This window comes from Onychomys torridus, chromosome 7, assembly GCF_903995425.1.
Source record: "Onychomys torridus chromosome 7, mOncTor1.1, whole genome shotgun sequence".
Taxonomy (NCBI): Eukaryota; Metazoa; Chordata; class Mammalia; order Rodentia; family Cricetidae; genus Onychomys; species Onychomys torridus.
Window position 1 is genome coordinate 23,444,415 of NC_050449.1, and position 21,534 is coordinate 23,465,948.

General features: G+C 39.7%; 1 protein-coding gene across 5 annotated transcripts in view; it reads left to right on the plus strand.

Annotated features, from left to right (window-relative positions):
- Window positions 1-21,534, plus strand: part of Opcml (opioid binding protein/cell adhesion molecule like) — a 1,142,273-nt gene that overhangs the window by 1,024,358 nt on the left and 96,381 nt on the right. For all 5 annotated transcript variants that reach the window (XM_036193682.1, XM_036193680.1, XM_036193681.1 and 2 more), the window contains one exon: window positions 12,149-12,274. In XM_036193682.1, coding sequence (XP_036049575.1) covers window positions 12,149-12,274 — 126 coding nt within the window. The remainder of the gene's footprint in view (window positions 1-12,148; window positions 12,275-21,534) is intronic.

Below are 21,534 nucleotides of genomic sequence, written 5' to 3' on the forward strand. Positions count from 1 at the left end.
GTCTTTGCCAAAGCTTATCATTGCCTGTCTAATTATTCTGGTATATGTAGTACATCCTCCAGGTTTTTATTTACATTTTCCTTGTGAGAATCATTGCTAAGCATATTTTGATATTCATATTGGCCATTTTGAGATTTTCTTCAGCTAGAAGTCTTATGTATCTGTTTTTGTTTTTCTGTTTGTACTTCTCTTGTCATACTTATGAAATAATCATTGATGACAACAAATTCTGCCTATGCTTTTATCTAAGTCTCAGCTTTTAAGTTCAATTCTTTTATCCATTTTGAGTTACGTTTTTTTTTGTAGAGTGTAAAGCTGAGTTCCAAATGTTTACTTGCATGTGGATATAAGTTGTTCCTGTGTCTTTTTCCTGGAAACTGTGTTCTTTACTCATTGACATGTTTCCACATCTTGTTGATAATGACTGCAAATGTTTACATATATTTCTGGATTTTTATTTATGTTTTCTTAATGTATATGTTTATTCATTTGCTTATTTCGATAATTAGTACTTTATTAATGTATTAATGATTGTAAGAACTACACACACACACACACACACACACACACACACACACACACACACATATATGTATATATGAGTGTTTTATTCAAGGATAGCAAAGGTTATTATTTTCTGTTGCTTCCAGCAGTTAAGTCACTTGTAGATTGGTCTTGGCTTGTTTTTACTTTCCTCCTTCTCCTTCATCTCCTCCTCCTCCTCTTTCTTCTCCCTATTTCTTCTTTTGAGACATCATTTCATAAAATAGCCTAGACTGGCCTACAAATCACTGTGTAGCCCAGGTTGGCCTTGAACCCCCAGCAATCCTCCTGCCAATGCTTCCTGAAGGCTAGAATTATAAACATGAGTGACAGTGCTTATGTAAGTGTGCTTGTAATACTACTGGAGGATCATGAATCTAGTTTAAACCAGAGAAAACTTGAGCTGAGCATTTGCAATCTAGTTCCTTCATTTTAAAACCAACAAAAACAAATAAGAAGCACAAATGCATGAACACATACACAGGCACACTCAGTACTCAGCAGGTGGGCTAAGTGACTTGCAAGATATTATACAATCAAGGATGAGAGACTAGAACCCAGTTCTTCACTTGCTTTCTATAGTGCAGTGGTATTTGTTTCTGATTTTGATTGTTAGTAAATTGCTATACCATTTCACATGCAAAATGCTGCTCAAGCTAAACCAGCTTGAATACTACATTTTCCAATTTATTCTTGCCTCTTGTTTAGGAAATAAGCTGCCCTATTAGGATGCAGAAAGGTAACCCCACAAGAATAAAACATGGGATCCTTAAAAGCACTTGCTATATTATTTTTGTAAATTAGTCTTAAGTGTTTAAAACTATAATGAAAAGTATTTCATATTTCTATTACCCTCACAAGATCTCTTAATATTTTGTTGTTCCCTCAGCATCATAATAACATTAAAATGAAAATAGTAATGATGGCCATTTAAGGCACTTCAAAACCATTCTCTCTAATCTAATCTCCACATACCTGCAAAGCAAATATTCTTCTGCCCATTTTACAGTCCAGGAAGCTAAAATTGAATGGCTTGAATATGTGCCTTTTTCAAAAATCAATCCAAAGCAGAAGGAAGTAGTATTCAAATGTTAGTATCTAGGACTGCAGATCAAGAGCTGTTCTGTTTTTAACCATGGGGCTTCACTAAGGCATTTGAGACCAAAACCCTGTGAGTGAATAGAAGAGGGTAGTGATGTTACAAGACTCAGAAGGCTTCGGGGAACAGAACGTGGGCAGACATCACTAGTAGACCACAGACCTCCAGGCAGGGCACTTAGAGACAGCACAGAGGCTGACCTTGTCACGTCTCAGTGCCAGATAGGGACACAGGACAAACCCAGGACCCATGCAGGGCTAAAACTGTGGTTCTCAGCTGGGCTACAAAACAAACTCACCTTGGTGACTTTTAAACAGCATGGCTTCCTGCTGCAATCCTGTCCTAGTGCATCTTGGTGAAAGAAAAAGCACCTCCCTGACTTCTTGCTGGCATGGGCACTCTTGATAGTAAGAAAGAATGGGAGTTGGTCTCAGAGACCACAGAAGTAGCACCACTGTGCACTTCTCCACCGTGTGTCATCATCCAGAGGACTGCAGCCACACAGGCTGATTTTCAGTGCAAGGAAGCCATGGCCAGACTCTGGAGCTGGGGCTCTAGCTGGGGCTCCCCTGCATGGCACCATCTCAGGAGCTGGCCCCACTTAAGCTTTCACAGTCCTCAGGCTTCAGACCCTTCCTGGTCCAGCTCAGAGGCATAATCAGGATCAAACTGGATAACAAAGGCATTGCAAGTGAAGGATTGCTTCCCGCTTTGCTAGTGATGGCAGACACAGGCCTGCCTGCCTGCCGAGGCTGACTATGGAGAAGTAGCATGTTGCCTCTTTCTGAGTTGGCGCTCAGCTGAGATGGGCAGAGGCCTGTCCACTGTCTACTGTTCTTTTTAGAAAGATCCCTGAAGGACATAAGGAGACCTGATGATTGGTCTATGCACATGGGTGAGATCTGCCTGTGCATTGGCTCAGGTGTAAAGCTAATTTGAAGAGGAAGATGCTAATAGACATGCCTAGAGTACTTCTTGACATAGCCAGAGCAGGTGTGCATATAAGGCAATTATATGTGTGGAAATACCCACATGTGGTATTATATTTATAATAATATTATTTGTAGGTGTAATCTTGTGCCTGCACTCTATTATTTATGTTATTAAATACTATATGATTATCATTATATAGATCACATTACAAAACTATACTTATTATGTGGCTTGTTATATACAATTTAATATATCACATTTATTAATTTACTTAATTATTGAATACATTTAACTAAATTATGTAAAAGTAAATCTTCCCCTGTCAGCAATGAAAGGCAAATTTCATGCACAAACCTTGACATAAAGTGACTGAAACTGAGATTTGGAAAATGATCTATAGGAATGGCTGAAACTGTTTCTTTGTTTCTAAATGGTACCAACAACACCCACAGTGGGCACAGGAAAGAATAACTGCACTTTGCATTTGATAAGAACTGGCATATTTCCAGGCACTGTACTGGTGTGATAAGTAAAGTTATGTTTACTTCTTACAACAACCAAGCAAGGCACATTTTGTCAGCTTCACTTTACAGATGGTAAGCCAGGATCCAGGAGGAGATAAGGGAATGTTGCCTATGCCACAGGGAGTTCCTGGACTCCAGAACCCAAGTGAGGAGCATGCAAGCTCTTATATCTTCCCTATGGTGGCCACTGTTTGTGAGGTGGGTATATTAGATGCAGAAACACACAGGTCCATCCCTACTGGCTTTGTACAAAGGGATCCTTGCCTTCAGGAAAGCCTTTTCTAACTCAATCTTCCTCTCTCACAAGAACACAATGAACTACAAAATGTAGACACATATTCAACAAGTTTTCATCATCTGTTAAGCACAGTTCTGTAGTGGGTAGCCATTCCAGCTTTGATCTGAAAGTTCCAACCCCTATTGAGGCTACGGTAACTATTACGCCTATAAGGCATGGCCAAGAGAGGACCCTGAAGACCCTAGATCCCGATGGGCTGGCTTGCTTGGTTACTGAACCCTGGACGCTGGAGGTAGACTGAGCAGAGTTCTCCAGAGAACACTGCCGGACTGCGCTACACCTTTCCCAGACCCTGTAACCTATCCCTTCATTTGTAACTTACCCCAGAAAATAAACCTCCCTTTTAACTACATGGAGTGGCCTTAATACTTTCACCAATACAGTTCTAAGTACAGGGTCTATCGTGCTTTATAAAATTTATACTTAAAGTCCTCAACAGACACAAACATGTCTTGTCAATGAACACAAAAGTACAAAACTGTAAGTATCATAGAAGAAAATGTGAATGTTAAGAAGATACTAGAACAAAATGGCCTGAATTAAACAAGTGGTTGGGGGAGAGCTGGAGTCATCAGCAAGGACTCCATTAAAACTGATCCCAGAAGGAAAACTCACATCAGTAGAGCAAGGTCTTAAGTATTTTAAGGAGAAGAAAGAACAAATGTCAGATCTCTAGGATAGGATACGATACACTTGAAACATTCTATGAAAAATACTCAACTTGATAAGCTATTCATCTACATGTTATATTTATTCTAATGGAGGTATCAGTACATAGCAGACATTGTGTTGTGTAACAGTAGCACACAGACATATATAAGAGACTGTGGCATGAAAAAGTTCAGTTACAAAGGTAAGCCATATGATAAAGAATGCCTTGGGAGGAAGAGAAACTCAGGCATCATAAAGGAATTGCTATCTTAGTTAGGTACTGAAGGATGACTGATTCCAGGGCACAGAGACAGGACTGCTATTTCACAGGCAGAGGAAAGAGTGTCTGGAAAGGCATAGGATGAGAGTAACAGAGCCCCAGAGACACACACTAGCAAGGAGGCTGTGGTTAGGCTATGGACAGACTGACTGAAGCTGAGCATATAAATCCTGCTAAAACCTTTGCTGTGTCTGCTGGTCCAAGTGAAGATTTGGAAGATTTGGACATAAACAAGGAATGTATAACTGTGGTGAGCATATGGAGTTTTTTTATATAAGGTAGTAATAAGTAGAACATGACTAGACTTTTGTAATACTTCAAATAACAGAAGATGAGATTATCAGCTGAGTCCATGGTGGTGGTGTTGAAGATGAATGACCAAGTTCTAGATGTCATTTGAAGTATCTAAAGCAGGTTGCCATGAAGTAGGTACAGAGATTGGGTGCATATTTCATGGCAGCCTGGACCCCAATGACATTTTGGAAATCTACCTATTCCCTAGGATACTTGATTGCAGTGTGTTAGACATTGTCTTCCTACAAATAATATTAACACATAAATAGTTCAAGGCCACTGCAGATGTGCACTGAGTAGTCTGCAACCCTGTATGAATGCCCTGTTGTCTCTCCCCTTCTCAGTTTTTTCTTTTCTTATCATTGCCAGAAGTAACTTAAAGGACATGGGATTTATTTTGGCTCAAGCAAGTATATCTAATGGGCCACATGTGCCCCAGGGTAGCGGTGAGTGCTGCCCAACCCAAAATCATAAATGTACTTAAAACATGTGAATTTTTTTAATGATATTTCTGTAACTTGATTACACAGTTCTTCAGGGGGAACTTTGTAGATGATAACATTTTTGTCAGAATGTCAACAGATTAAAATTGCCAAAAGGTACAATCCATCATGGAGAGGAAAACAAAGTGGTTGGGACAGCTTGGTCCATGATGGGGACAGCTTGGTCCATGGTGGAGACAGCTTGGTCCGTGGTGGTAGATGGAAAGAAGAGACCTCATGCTGGAAATAGGGGTGGGTTTAGCCCATGAGACCAGCCTTAATGGTCTATATCTGCCTACCACGATTTATTTCCTAAAGTTTATACCACCTCCTCAAACAGTGCCATCAACCCAAGACCAAGTGTTCAAACACATGTGTCTATTGAAAAATTTTCACATTCAAACCATAACCCTCAGAGTCAGTGAAAATAAACCAGAGCCCTGGTCGACCATTAGGGAAGACCAAAAGCATTTATTGGTAGGACTTGAAATTGTTCAATTTGTAATCTCTTAGTAACAGTTCACTGGCCTACTATTTTCTTTGTGCAACTTGGGCATTTCCAGTTAAAATTTTTATTCATTTATTTGTGTCTCTTTAATTATTTATCAACACTAGCATGATATATAGACTCACTTGTCACAGATCTTTATTGACATTGAACATGGATCTGTCCTTTAAATGTGGAGAAGCATTTGAAATTATTCCCAAGTGACCTTTATATTATCTTCAAAACATTTTTCATGGGAGCAAGGCTAGAACTTCATGATATTACTAAGATCAACTCAGATTAAAAATTATATTACAACCCCTCTGGCAAGCAATATTCATGGGTTTGGAGCAACAAGGATGGCTGAGATGGGCTCAGGCTGCCAATGATTTGCAGCAAGTTGGAGAAGCTGCTTTGGGTAAGATAGAGAAGTTGTTCACTGTAGAAAGGGCTGTGAGGGACTGTGCCCAAAGAAGGATGCAAAACATGGAAAACCAAAGACCAAGGGTTTATGGATATATGGCATTTGGAAAATGAATAATATTAAACCAAGAGAAAACACAATATAAACCTATATAATCTGGGATAACTTACTGAATTCTCCCTATGCCTCAGTTCCTCATTTTTTTCTAGTTATTTCATAATTTTCAGCAGCCCATTAGACCATTCATGTGTAGAGCCACTTAATCATGTAGTAAGACACTAACGTTGGCTGCCCAGGGCTTCATCACTGAGACCCAAAGAGACTTTCTTCCTTCCAAATCACTTCACTTCCTATCTTAGTGAGTGTCTATATGTCTGTAATGGAGTTTATCATTCTTCCCTTGAAAAAATGACAGAATTCCCCAGAGTTACTGGTCATGATGAATAGTGCAGCCTGGAAGAGTGGGGATGTCTGCTTTGCCTTGACCATCCTCTTCAGGCAACTTGTTCCTAATGAGTGACATTGACTAGACAATGGAGAATGCAGAGGTCACACTGTTACCACCCAGTCTTCCTAGTCCCATTGTTCCCTGCTCTACTTAAACTAGCACAAGAAACACCATGGTAGTAAAAATGGCACCTCCATGGTGGGTGCTGTGCTGGGAGTCACCGCCCAAGGTAACCTGTTTCGTAACTTAGTAAGTCATTACAATTGGATATAACTGTGCTTGCCCAGGCTGTGTCTGTATTCCTTCTAGAAAGACTCCAGGGTCTTCATAAAGAGGCCCGAAGATGGCCTAGCAATTCTGGCTAAAGCAGATATTATTTTGAGAATATTTGGAAGCTGCACTGAAGTTGTTGCTTTATAGGAATGAGAAAACATGTATTGACATTTCTATGCCGAGACCTATTTTTTTTTAACAAGGTAGAAAATACTGAAAAACAGGTAGAGCCATTTTCTCCAGAGTATACAGTACAGTTGGAAAGTGCACTGTTTTTTTTTTTTTTTCCTGTGTGTTATTTGGTAAAATATGTGCACTGAAATTTCAAGGCAATTCCTAATGCAGAAATAACCCCCAATATGGCAGATTTATAAGCTAAGCAATTTTTATTTATTTGCTAATGTGGATTCCCTCAATAGCTCAAATGTTCTGTTGGTTACTTATGGCTTCTCCTTGAAAAGTCTCACCTGTGAGGTCTCAGCAATGTGAAACTGCAGGCTGCGGCATTGTCAGAACTCAACATTGGCCATAATTCTCTTCTGCCAATGACTTGGGTAGTTTGGAACCTACCAGCACTTCAGCTGTTTGTTTGATAATTAATAATTCATAATTAAAGTGGCAATACAAATAAATCAACAGGACTGTAGGCTTGGTGCCTTTTCTCTCTGTAGTCTTTCATTCAATTCTGATGATTTGAAAGGAATAAAAAAACTAGGAAAGAAGCCGGAAGCTTGCATTCCAAGCTTTGCCTCCCTTAGCATTGGAATTCTGGTAAGACTGTTGTAGTTGGAGTTTTCCTGCCTGGCCCAGTCAGGAAAAATCTCTCTTACCTGCCAGTCCCACAGTCGCTCAGACCCAAACAAGTAAACATATAGAAACTTATATTGCTTACAAACTGTATGGCTGTGGCAGGCTGCTTGTTATCTAGCTTTTCTATCTTAAATTAACCCATTTCTGTTAGTCTATACTTTGCCACGTGGCTGTGGCTTACCAGTGTTTTTACATGTTGCTTTTCATGGCGGCTGCTGGCAGTGTCTCTCTCCAGTCTTCTACTTCCCAGAATTCTCTTCTCTCTTGTCCCGCCTATACTTCCTGCCTGGCCACTGGCCAATCAGAACTTTAATTACACAGAGCGATATCCACAGCAGACTGTGATATGAATCCTCCTCTCAGAAAGGAGTTCAGCACATGCCCTTGACATCCTCCAAATCCAAGATGTAGGGGTTCCACCTTTCCTCATGTACTTGGTCCCTGGGGAAAGAGACAGGGTGCTATGGTAGCTGCAAGGCAGCATGGTTTGACATCTTCCCGAAGCAGGTTTGCATGAGGTGACACAGGAAAAATGCTTCAGTATTGGGGACATGGGAAAAGGGAACAACAGAAGGAAGGTGGCATCTGAGTGGTTCTCTAAACCAAGCTCTTACAAGTAAAAGATGAAGAAGGGGGAAGAACAGCAAAATCTTCTGGGTACCTGGGTCCTGACATGATCCAAGGTCATAGGGATCTGCATGATGGAATCCAAGAATATGGGTGTCTGCGTGTGCTCTGTGAGTGGCAGCTATCTATAGAGAAGGTGCTATAGTCATTCTACAGAGGCCCTGTTTACACAGGGGAACTTGTGTGTTACACCTGGGACACCACAGAGAACTGCAAGAGTCAGAAGCAGAGCAGACTGATTACTTTATTACTTCAAAGGGTCTCGCTGTCTACATGGAGAGGGTAGATTAGATGGACGTAAATATGCTAAGGAACCAAATTACAAAGTTGTGGGTGAGACTCTACTGTAGTTCTCTATTGAGAATTAGTGAGAAATCCAAGCAGAAATGCTCATGAGAAAAGCTGAGGTGAAATCTAGGTATTTTCCTATCCTGAGGTTTTAGTGAAGTTGGTAATTAAGGTCAGAAGTTCAACCAAGGTAGGTAGTAAGATGAGGAATCATATTATGCTTGAAGTGCCTAAGATACATGGACCTTGTCCCAGTATTAAAGAAGAAAACAATTGTGCAATGTTATTATCACTTTTTTTTTTTTTTGTAATCAGCAGCAGCATTGTGGCTGCCATAGCAACCAATACTTATCGAGTGCTTATTTTACGTCAAACACTCTGATAAGACAGCACTTAAAATCATCCAGCAAAGAGGTTAGCGCCTTCCAGTTAACAGGTGAGGCACAAACGTTCAGACAGGAGAGAGCAAATTACTAATTAAGATCACACAGTAAGTGAGAAACTGCACTCCAGAGCCCTGGTTGTAACTGATGGAATACCATAGCACCAAAAACAATTCATTTCATGATACAAATATTTCCTGGCTTACTGTGGGTCTTAAAATTATCCAATGTTTGAAACAATGCAAAAGTATTTCTCATGTCATAGAAATCTCGATCTAAATTTTGATTTGAGGTCTTCCCAAGGCTGGTGTTATATGGTATGAAACTCTTTCACTGTGCTGGGCAGTGGCAGTGAACCATAGCTCCAGTTAAAACACACAGTCAAGAATGAAACAAAATCACCAGTCTTCCATGTTGTGTGGATTCCTGAGCTATGATGCTTAGTAGGTTTTGTAAAATTAATGTATGTTGAACTTAATGATATTTTCAACTTAGAATATGTTTATTGGTCATAACCCCAACACAAACCAAGGAACATCCAGACAATGAAAGGTTACAACAGTAATGGAGAGTTTAATGCTTTCTTTGTTGGTCTCAAGGAGAATACAATTAACAGTAATCAAGAGATCAAGACAAAGATTCAGAGTTTTAAAGGACAAGCAAGAATTTGGAGATTAAGATATGAGAAGAGTATGAAGATGGAATGGTAATAATGGGACAAAGGGGTTAAATGGAATGAAGAAGAGAAGACAGGGTAGAAGTGAGAAGTATGGAGATGGATAATTAACACTCAAAATGTTTGAAAATACCATATAGAACCCTACTACTGTAGAAGTTTTCCAAAATCTATACATATATGTGGGAGCCCACAAAAGCTTCCTAGTGAGATCTGAGCTTGCTTTACACAGCAGGGCTGCATTAGAGGATGGCTTGACCACATGCATGGATGATCTGCACTTGATCACACCCTTTGGCATGTGTTTCAAAGCTGTTTAGTAGAGACAGAAGGGGCTGGTGGGTTTTGACCCAGGCCCTCCTGAAATATTCTGTGTTTCTAACTGTCTCTCTCCTCTATACTTCTATCCACATACTTCTCACTTCTCCCTACTCAAGAGTACCCTAAGGGAAAAAGAGGGAGCTGGCCTCCCTCACATGTACATATGCAGAAGGAGTTTAAATGGAGTTATCCTGTAATGGCAGAACAATGCCTCTCTCATGCACCATATACTGCCAAATAAAAAGCCAAGTACCAGGTACAGGTTACCTCTTGTTGAGTAGTTTATCACTGGGGCCACAGACCCCTCTCTCCATAAAAATGTCTGCAGGCTATTGCACTTGCCTTTGGCTGTCCTCTAGAACTGTATGCTATGACCCTATTGATGAAGGTACTACATGTCTGGATCACAGACCATCGAGAAATCCAGCTAGTACTTACCTGGAAGTTTCATCTCTCTTGGCTAACTCCCATAGTGCCAGAAGGCTCTATTTTCAATACCAAAAGAGAGGAGTATTCAATACTCTTACCCCATTGAGAACCCTGTGAGCTACAGTAATTGGCCTAGCAAGATATGCCCACTGGTGCAATAGTTGCACAAAAGTTTTAGGAGCAACCATCCACTTTCTGATTGTATCTGAAGCCTGGTTCACAAGACAGAATTCATGCCTGGTACTGTTTGTTAGTTGGAGAAAGGCATCTGTGGCAGGCTAGGTCATTGGCAGTAGAGGAGACCCTCATGCTCTTATTCTACAAAATGGACATAGTGTTACACTGGTCCCTAAGTTCTTATATTGATATCCATAGATTAGTGGATCTCTCAACTCTCATTAGAGGAGCTCCTTTGAGGAGAAAATAATTAACACAGTAGTAAACATAGAGACTCATAACTGATAAATATGCAAGGAATATGAGACTCTGGGGTGAGGTAGTTCTGTCATAACTCTAGGTGTGATATTTATGTCATAACCTGTCTCCCAAGGCTCAGGGATCAACATAAAAGAGGGGGTGGATATACTGTAAGAGCCAAAGGCAGTGAATGACTATAGGCAAACAGTTTACCATGATAACAAGACACTTGTACTGAAAGCCACTGAAGACCTACCACTAGTTCAGAAGATAGCAACTGATAGCAGCTAAGAGAGGGAGAATATGATTACTTCAAGAATGCAGTTCCTAAATTGATATCCATACCCCAGTATATGATCCTAAACCCATCTATGGACAGCACTAAACAGACTCAGTAGGTTATAAAAGACAGAGAGAAAGCATTTGAAGTTATAAGTAGGGAAAAATTAGAGGAGCAAATGGGGTATATGTTTGATCAAAACACATTAAATGCATGTATGAAGTTCTCAAAGCAGAAAACAAAAAAAATTTTAAAAAGAACAAGTAGCAAAATTTGAAGCTTGGCAGTGGTGGTGCATGCTTTTAATCCCAGCACTTGGGAGGCAGAGGCAGTTGGATCTCCGAGTTCTAGGCCAGCTTGGTCTACAAAGTGAGTTCTAAGATAATCAGGACAGCTAAACAGAGAAACATTGTCTCAATTTTTTTAATTGAATGGGGTTTGAAGGTCAGATGAATTAATGGAAACTTTCTGGTTTTGGAGGTTGCCTATTGTTTTTTTGAATATTTTTTATTTGTATGAGCATGAACTGCATACTCAATTTCTCATTTTAATTCTTAGTATCCTGCACAATTTCCAGTATGTACTAAAAGTTTTGTGGGTTTGTTGAACTTGATTTATGTAGGCTTAAAATGAACAACCACTAAACACCAATAATAAAATAAAATAAATGTAAAAAAAAATTGTTGAAAAGAATTCTGGGAAGAAATACTGTGTTCAACCTCAAAGTTTTAGAAAGGGTCTGAATGCTTGGTACATGGTAATTAGCCAATGTGTTTGGCTTTTGCAGTGAGGAATTGGGTATAATCTGTGACTGGGAACTTCCTGTCATCTGTCTAAATAAGAAAGGAGCCTGTAGACAGAGACGGACTCTTACAGGTTCCTGTGTTTTATCTTTGACTTTCCTGTCATTGAGTAGGTGGTTATACTCTTGTCTTTAGATCTGCCAATGCTACCACCATACCTACATCTACCAGCTACCTAACAATCAGTTTTTCTATTAGAGACATTCTATAAATGGTGTCACTGACCAGATCTTTGCCAAGTTGAGCAAAGTGGGATTAAAATGATATTTATGATACAAATACATAATACGATATATGCATATTTATAGGCTGACAGCTCCTTTTAAGTGCAAGGAATCATTTTCAGTTTCTTTTTTTCTCTTTTGTGTTTCTTTATAGTTCCTCCCCAGATAATGAACATCTCTTCAGACATTACTGTGAATGAAGGAAGCAGTGTGACTCTGTTATGTCTTGCAATTGGCAGACCAGAACCAACGGTAACATGGAGACACCTGTCAGTCAAGGGTAAGGTATTCACCATGCAAAGTTTTGAGAATGTATATTAAAGGCCTGCTTGGCACTTATGCAAAAAGAACACCAGCAACCAGAAAGCAGCCTTGTATGTGAATGCAGCAACTCATTGTCTCAAAAGCAACCCATTCTATGTATCTGCTGCTGAGCACCACGTTCCAGGAAAAGACTTGGAAGAAGAAATTTACTGAAATTATTTTCTCAGTTCTTCCCATGACTTAGAAAGCCTTCAACTCCAAACGGAATGGAAGAGTGGATGAGTAGCTTTCGTTGACAATAGTAATTTGTGTGGAGAGGAGTATGTCCTTTCTTGTTGTGGAGGGTGAGGTTGATAGCATCTCTTGGGAACTTTGACACTGCTGTATATGATGGAAAAAAGGACCTCCTGCTTCAATACTTTCAGGACAGTTATGTAGAACCATACCTGTTGGATCTGGACACACAGAGTTCACTGTGAGAGGAAGAAGGGCAATAGGAGTAGGGACTTACACTAGGCATGACCTTGCTCAGTACTCAGAAATTGGTATTAAAGCATCAGTTACCATCATCTCTGACTTAGTAGGAAGGAAATCAAAAGAACCTGGGTCCTTGCCACTGTGAAAATAGAACTTGCTACAACTTGAACTTTCAAGGATGGGCACAGAGCCATCTGATACATTACACTGTTGCCAGAACTGTGATTGATTCTAGAGAATATGCAAGAATCAAGTGCTCCCTCAGGCATTGGAAAACCCAAACGTGAAACCAGTGAATAGGAAAATACACATATGCCTGCGTGTAATGTAAAAATAATGTACATCTAAAAGAAAGCAGGGAAGTAAATCCTCATAACCTTGAGAAAGGCAGAGATGCCTAAAACACAAAAAAGCCCTCTGTGAGAAGGAAAGAAAAATGACAGACTTGAGTTTTCCAGGGCAGTGTCTTAGCCAAGTGTGAAAAACTTCATGACTTACATGGAAATGTATTTCTTCACATGGTTGGAGGCTGTGTATCAAAGGTCAAGGAATGGCCAGGCTGCTTCCTTTCTTTGGTCAATTCCTTCCACCTTTTCTGCTAGCTCTGATGATTGTCTGTCAGTCTTGGGTCTGCCTTGTAAATGGGTCAATTTGAGGTCTGCCTCCATCCTCAGTAGCATTCATTCTCCTTATGAGTGAGCACAAACTTCCCATTTCTATGACAAAGTAAGGGACCCTAGTAATTATCTCTTTTTGTTTGGTTGTTTGGTTTTTCTTTTTCTTTTTTTTTTTTTTTTTTTTTTTTTTTTTTTTTTTTTTTTTTTTTTTTTTTTTTTGCTTGATTGCCTCTATAAAGACCCTATTTCCATTAAAACATCATTGGAAACCAATGAAAAGTCAAGTCTCTGAAAAACATTATACTTATTTCTGACAAAAAAATGACATTAACTATATATGAAAATTTATAGCATACAACCCTAACAGCCCACCTAAAAATGATCAAAAGAGGCATATGAAAGCAAACAAACTACATGAAAATATATTCAACATCATTATCATAGAAATGATAGTCAAAGCACAGTGAGATACCACTATGGAGGGAGCCACTAGAAAGACTAAAATTAAATAGACTGATAACATCAAGTGTTGGTGAGGCAGTGAGCCACTGAAGTTCATTCTCATCAACTCTGGACTGTGCCACTAAATAAGCACTATGGAAGGAAATTTGACATTTTACTGTAAAGTGAAACATAGATTTAACATATACATAAAGTGCATATCCACAGATATACACTGCATGTGTTAGTTTCATTCACAACAGGTTAAACTAGAAGTAGATCACATGAACACTAACAGCAAGCAAATAAATATAAATAGAACAATGCTGAACCATGAAAAGATCAACCACTGATTCACATGACACAGGGAATGAATCTCAAAATCACACTGAGAAAGACCGATGTAACTACACTCTCTCTCTCTCTCTCTCTCTCTCTCTCTCTCTCTCTCTCACACACACACACACACACACACACACACACACACACACACCCCAGGTGATTTCCTTTAAATAGACAAGTCCTAGACCAGAAAACCCTAATCCATAGTGACAAAAGCCAGGTCTTCAGTTACCTAAAAGGGACTTTGGGTAACACTGATTGCAAAGCTGGGTAGGAAAGGGTGTGTGTTGGGGTGTGGGAGGGTGTGGCTCTATGTCTTGAATGAAATGATAGCTATAATGGTTTATATAAGTCAAAATGAATACAACTATACACTAAAAATAAGTGCATTACACTGAGTATAAATTAGATTCTAATAAATTTTAAAGTGTGTGGACATATCAGAAATAATGTCCTGATGTCTTTTCCTAATTTAGGATATCTGTCATCTCAGTAACTCCAAAGGAGTGATGATTTGTTACTGGAAACATCACTTAAGCAGTGGGCATTTTCTTCCTCATAAACTAAGAACATTCATTTTCATCTCTATCTTTTTCTAGGGAAAGATAGTGGTAATAAAATTGCTTAGCACTTTTGATAAAGACTACAGATATTGAAACCTAAAATTTTAGTATTGTAACATCAACAAGAGCATTAATACACACACAGTGGGCATTGCTGAGCTCAGTGTTGATCTAAGTGTGGCCATAGTGCAAGTCCTAAAGGCAGGAGCCCCAGGTGACTTTTGTCTGAAGCCACAGAGAATTTAGGCTTTATGTTATCAACAAGAATATGTCTAACCAGGAGACCAATTTTTATGCATTTGGTAAAGTTGAATGTATTTATAAATGCTTTAAATCCCAGAATATACTCATTTGATCCCAACTATATAGTTCTTAAAGCCTAGAAACATTGTAAAAAGAATTTTGACTTTGTGTAAGTGTTTTGAAGCAATTCTTTCTAATGGTTCACTGGTAAGAGTTCCCCTTTTAAAGAGAGATTCATTCATCTCCCAACCTTTCATATAGTGTAATAGTTGCAATTCAGCATTAGAAGGGAAAAAAAAGCCAGCAAATTCTAAATTTAAATGTTGCCTGTGCTCTTTCAGTCTCCAGGACTGCTCCACTGCAAGCAGGGCTTTGTCTCCAGGCTATTGGGTCCCCAGCTTTCCTGGCTGCCATTGTCTTAGCTTATCTGCTTGCAATGACATTTAAACATTTCAACTCAAGGCATTGTTTCTGAAGTTTTCACAGATCTGGAGAGTTTGCAAGTTTGAAATCTGCATATGCTGGGTGGACCCAAGTGTTTTCTCTGTTTGAAAAGATGTTGAGCTCTACTCAAAGTTAGGGTGTTGTTCTAAAGAGGACCATTCAGTACAATGTGAACATCAAATAGTATTTTGAAGGGGAAAAATGTTGGTTAGTTGAGAATGGAAGAATAAGAAATAAAGGTTATAATGATGTTTCTTTTGGCATTCCAATGGTGTTACACATGATGATTAAATTCACTGGACAGCTCTGTTCCCAAAGACTGATGGAGTTTCTGAAATATATGGCTTAAATTGTGGGCTTACATAATTGGAATAAATAAACAAAATATTCATTTAGGAAAAATCTTAGAGATCAAAGTAAACTGTATTACTACATAAAATTACAGTTGGACAATGGAGGGTTGCAGGCAGAGATGTGATGGTAAATGTTTGTTTAAAATTTTAGTAAGGTGGGTAGAGGGAATCTTGAATGTTGTTACCGTAAGTTCTCTTGGTGCAAATATCCTGTGTATTGGCACATTCCTGGGAGTCCTTATGTAGCAACTTTGCATTTCTGGTTCATTTTCTCATCAAAACACAGAACTACACCTAAGTAAGGCCTCAGTCCAAAAGGCACTATAGGGGTTGAAGAATCCACAAAATGCCAGATGTGGTTTAAAGAGACCCAGCTTCTCTAATCGCTAGACTGAGTGAATAACTGAAGACCCCCTTACCTGTTTCCTCTGTAGCATTGAAAATATACCTGAATTTCCCAGAGGTAACATTCCAGAAGACCTCATCAACACTTCCCAGGAAAGCTGGACATTTCACAGGATCATGATGAAATGTTGTGACATCTCTAGGAAAGATGGTCTATAGATGTCTATTTAGGTTTTCACGTTGACATGTTAACTACCGAGCGTATGACTGCATAGCTTTATATGTAAAAAATTATCCTTAATGGTTTCAGTAGCAGATAATGGCTTACTAATAAACTATATTCTTATAGATGTAATAGAGAATATGACACTTGCCCAGTGGGCTTTACACACATACAGTACTGTTGCAAGTTAACCTGCATCTCAGGACTAGAAGAAAAATTCACAGGTTTCTGTATCAGTGACTCCAGTTCTGCAGAATAAGGTAGACATGTATCAAAATAGGTGAGCAGAGTGGCTGCGCAAATGGCCAGTATGTTTGCAGCACACTGTGAACGAGCTGGGTTTGGGGAATTATTTTCTGATCCCTTCCTGCAGAAAGGGAGAAGAGTAATTGGATCAGTAAAAGCAGGGGATAGTTCTTCTGTGCACAAGGGTGATCTGAATACAAAGGCACAGGGATGGGAGCAGAGAGAGTCTAGAAAGACTTGCTCTTCTACAGAGGACTGGGTTTCTTTCCTTCTTGTAATACCGTAGCAATCCACTCTAATGCCTCACACCTAGCCGATGTCTAATGACATATTTGGGAAGGCCAGATGTTTGGGGAACATAATGAAGTCTTCTCTTCTATCTCCCTCCACTGAGATTTTAATATGACAGCCATTCACCTGTGAGTGAGTTGCTCACACAATCTACTCATACAAGATAATACCTCAGGGAGCTGGTGAGTGAATTATTTTTGCAGAATTTTCTAGGTAACTGAAGCTGACTCCTTTATGCATCAACTTGAGTCATTTTAATGGAAGCACTTTTTAAAAATGCAGTAGGCTCTCTTCTGACTCTCCAGTCTAGTGAATGCCGTTTAGACTCATCTTTATAGTGTAGCAACCCCACTACACATTTCAGTTTTTTTTGTAACTGAGCATTTGGTGCCTAGGGTAACTAGGAATATAGCCTTTAGACACTGTTGAAATCCTTGTGTCCATTGTTCCCTGCTCTTCCTTTCTTCACCCCAATCATACTATTAATTATCAATTCTCCCTAAAGTTGGTGTATCTTCTCAGTGACTGCCTTTCCTCTGACTATTTCTAATTTGTGACAATGAAGAATCTGCATAATCCAATGGATTGAGCCTGAGTAAGAACTAGGAGGGAGGGGCGTCAGCTCTCATGATGGTAATGAGGTACTCTGATGGTCATCAGGAAGAAGTAGAGTTTTGTATTGTTTTACCACATGAAGTCGCTAGATACATTGGTTCCATGGTAGTGGTGAGCTAATGCTAGCAAAGCCATCATCCATGGTTCTCATTTGTTTGGCAATTCTATCTTCTGTACTCTCTATTTAATACTGAGGCAGGGAAGTGTACAGAACTATGCCTGTTTCAACCATAGTCTTTATTTGTTGCTCTATAATTCCCAGGGGGAAAAGTCTTAAGCAATTTACCAATTCCTTATCACCCCAAATATGTATAGGTGTGTTATACATATTTGTATATGTATATGGTGTGTTGTCTCACTGAAGATATGTGGACTTCAGTCATTTAGGCTGGAGATCTCAGCTTAGCTGTTAACAAACTCAGTAAGATTATTACATCTCTTCATCCATCTCCCTGATTCTCAGTTTCTTGTCCTGTAGAATGGAACACTTTATGTCAATCTCATCAGATAATGTTTGGGATGAAAAAAAAAAAAAAAAGAAGAGAATGGCAAGCACCCATTGCACAAGTTCTTAGTCTTGTTAACAAAAGAATTTTAAAATGGATTCAGAACAAAGCTCCAGAACTATTTTATTCATTTGAAAGAATTATGACCAAGTAGGCAAGTTGTAAAAGATGGCAGCTGCTCCAAGAGGGAGATGGATAAGAGGGAAAGAGGTACCATGCCTTTTGAGTTAGGGTCCATTAGAGAAGGCAGGCTCAGCAGTAGACCCCAGCAAGCAGTTGTGTACCCAAGGGGAGGGGCTTCAGAGAAAAGGTGAGAAGTCCTGGGGGTCAGGAAAAGCATGCCTTGTCTTTTGGCCAGTATTGGAAAAAGAAATAGAAAGAAATGGGCAAGTTATCCTCTTGAACTGCAACTCAAAAAAGTGGGTGGGCTTGGTAGCTCTGCCTGGCAGTTGTGTGTCAGCAACTACATCAAGGAGGGATTGGGGGAGGGAAAAGTACATTGTCTCAATAAGGGATAAGTATTCCTCTCACCTCCCTAGCATGTTTTCAGGTAAATCCACTTTCCTGAGTATGGACTTAGGGTCAGATGACCGACAGGCCCAGCTAGATTAACCCTCAAGGAAGTAGACAACAGTATATAATATTCTAATCTTTAGGGTAGGCCAGAATATCATGCCTCTACCCAGGACCAGAGGTAGAACTCAAAACATTCTTTTGACCAAAAGGAAGTAGTTCTCCCTTACTGGGCCTCAACAAAGCTATTGAAATGTTAAGGAGGGGCAAAGCTGGTGTTTTCCATTTGGGTACTGCTGAGGAAACAGGAGATAGAATCCAAAGGCAACCATGATGGAGGGGTTCAATGACCTCCAAGGTTGTCCATCTCTATCGAGCTACCCAAGAACTGGGTCAATCCTAGTCTTGTATTTAACTTATTTAATGTTCCAGTAGTCGTGAGAGAAAAATGCTAATATTTAATTTTATTCCCCCATTCCTTCATTCTTGAGTCATTAATTTAGCAAATCTGGAAATTATACAGATATTTGATTGTGATGGACAGATTTACAAACAACTCCAATGTCTTTCAGTGAGTGGGTAGCTAAACTGTGGTCTATCCACACCATGGCAACTACACAGAAGAAGAAAGAGCCCTTATTCATTCACGTGACGACTTAAAAGGGATGAAAACTGGGTACTGTGTTGAGGAGAGTATGTTATATGCTGTATATTTCTATAACAGCAAAAGTATGGCAGCAAACTGCAGACCAATGTTGACAAGAGTACAGGCAGACGAAGAGGGCAGTGGGTTGGCACTGCCTTGGAATAGAACCTATCATATCTCCATTGCTGTGGTAGACATATGAATCCATATGCATAATGAAATATCCAAGCTCATGTAAAATAAGCATGCAAAACTGATAAAAATTCATGGAAATTTCATAGCACCCTTATGGTATACACATATGTAAATATGTGTATAGAGATTTAGTTAATATTCATATGCAATTAACATAATATACCATAATTGAGGAAACTTAGTGGTGAGTATATAGAACTTGCCTACTATTCTTACAACTTCTTGTAAATCAATATTAATTTTAAAATAAAAAAATATTAAAAAATGAGTAAAATGAAGCCATAGTTTTCCACTAATAATCTACCACTATAAATGCTTATAGTTTGTAGTTTATACTTCTTTATGCATCATCACGCGTGAGCTTATCACAGTTCTCCAAATGGGTCAGAGAAGGAATACTCCACCTGTTTCAAGGGTACAGAAACAGACACAAAGAAAGACATGACAGGTGATTCTGAGCTGGCTGAGCCGTACATCTATGAAAGGAATCTGGTTTCTGGTTTTTGAATCCAGACCTCTTTGTACTACACAAAAATGATTCCAATGGCTTCAAACTGGAATGATGCATTTTAAACCCACTTGTGCTTGTTAGCAGGGGCACCCAAGGGTGCCCACTAACTTTGAGTGACAGCTGTACTTTCATTCTTTCCTTCCTTCCTCCACACTCACTTCTAACATCTAGTCATGTTTCTAGCTCCATCCACATCATGTTGTTCAACAAAAACACTGCCTCCTAATGAAAGCCACAGGCACGCCATTGTCTGTTGACAGTCTCTGATACTCCTCTGCTTCAATTAAAATAAACTCACTAAGACCTTCCAGCCTCACTTCTCTTCTAAACCACTCATGTCCAAGTTCCAGCCACTGAGAGAAAGTGCTTATTAGTTGACCATCCACTCTTGCTACTGCTCCTTTGTCTTTCTGCAAGGCAACCAGGATCCTTGTTTCTAATCTGGAGTCATGTTTAGAGCCTAATTAATCCCTGGAGTGTGAGAAAGAGGTGTCTGAGATGAGAAATCAAGGTTATACATATCTTGCTCAGTGGAACAGTTATGGGCAAACAAGCTGTTCCTCTCACATTTTTGCAAAGCAAATTTATGTTCGCTAACTTTGGTTCTTGTTGTAAATGAGAAGTGTATGAAGGTCTAGCAATGCGCTTTCACCATATGGGTGCCCATATGTTTCCCCCCCTTTGCTTGCGTACATTTCGCTTTGGCATGCACATATGCCTGTATTTTTGCAACTTAACAATATTAAAACTAATCCCATTTATGCTCCTTTTGGGTGAGTTGATTGAGTCATAAATTCCTGAGAATCTCTTTCTTGGGATGCTGAAGATCTGATGCCTGAATAGGGGGAGGGCAGAGTAAGCTTTTCTGGCAGCAGAAGCAGTCAGCCTGTGCCCCTGACTACCTGATGTTCCCTGGCCCAGGCTCCATAGTGGGATACTAACCCTAATGGCTGGGAAGCACCAGATTACACCTTGGTGATCACTCACATTCTACCTCCCTCATGAGGAGGGATCTTCACTACGAAACAGATGCTAATTCCCAGGCTTCCCTTTCTGAAGTCCCTGGTGGAATGACTCCTCTTGCAGCAAGCAGTCTTGATGGCTGGAGGTGTAGCACTGGATATACAGTCAGTATTTTTATTTTTATATTTCCCACACTGAGCTGAGAAACTCTGCTTGTCACAAAGGGAGCAGCTGGAAATTCAGCTTGCAGTGAAATGATGTTCAGCTTCTTTACCAGGCTCTTTGGAGAATAAATATTAAAAAAAAAGATGTACATTAGCGTGTATCAGATTGGGTGAAAACCTCAACTAATTCTCTATAAAGTTGGAATTGGCAGTGTTGCTGCTGTTTGTTGTCCAGTCTTCTCCATCTTTATTTCATACTCATCCATTCACCTACTCATTGGCTTCATTCACAATATCTCCTCTCTCATACACACAAAACGATGGTGTGGGAGGTGGAAGCGAATCCCATCTTAAGGAGCTGACAGTCTAAATACTCAGTGATCAAGTAAGTCAGCACACGCCCTGTCAGTGTGTGGTGACTGGTATGACTGCAGGGCAAGTTTTCACCAGGAAGGTGGCATTTGAGGATGAATGAAAGTCCATTAGGGAGCCTGGCAGGGTGGTGCACATCTTTAATCCTGGCACTCGGGAGGCAGAGTTAGGAGAAGGTAAATCTCTGTGAGTTGGAGGCCAGCCTG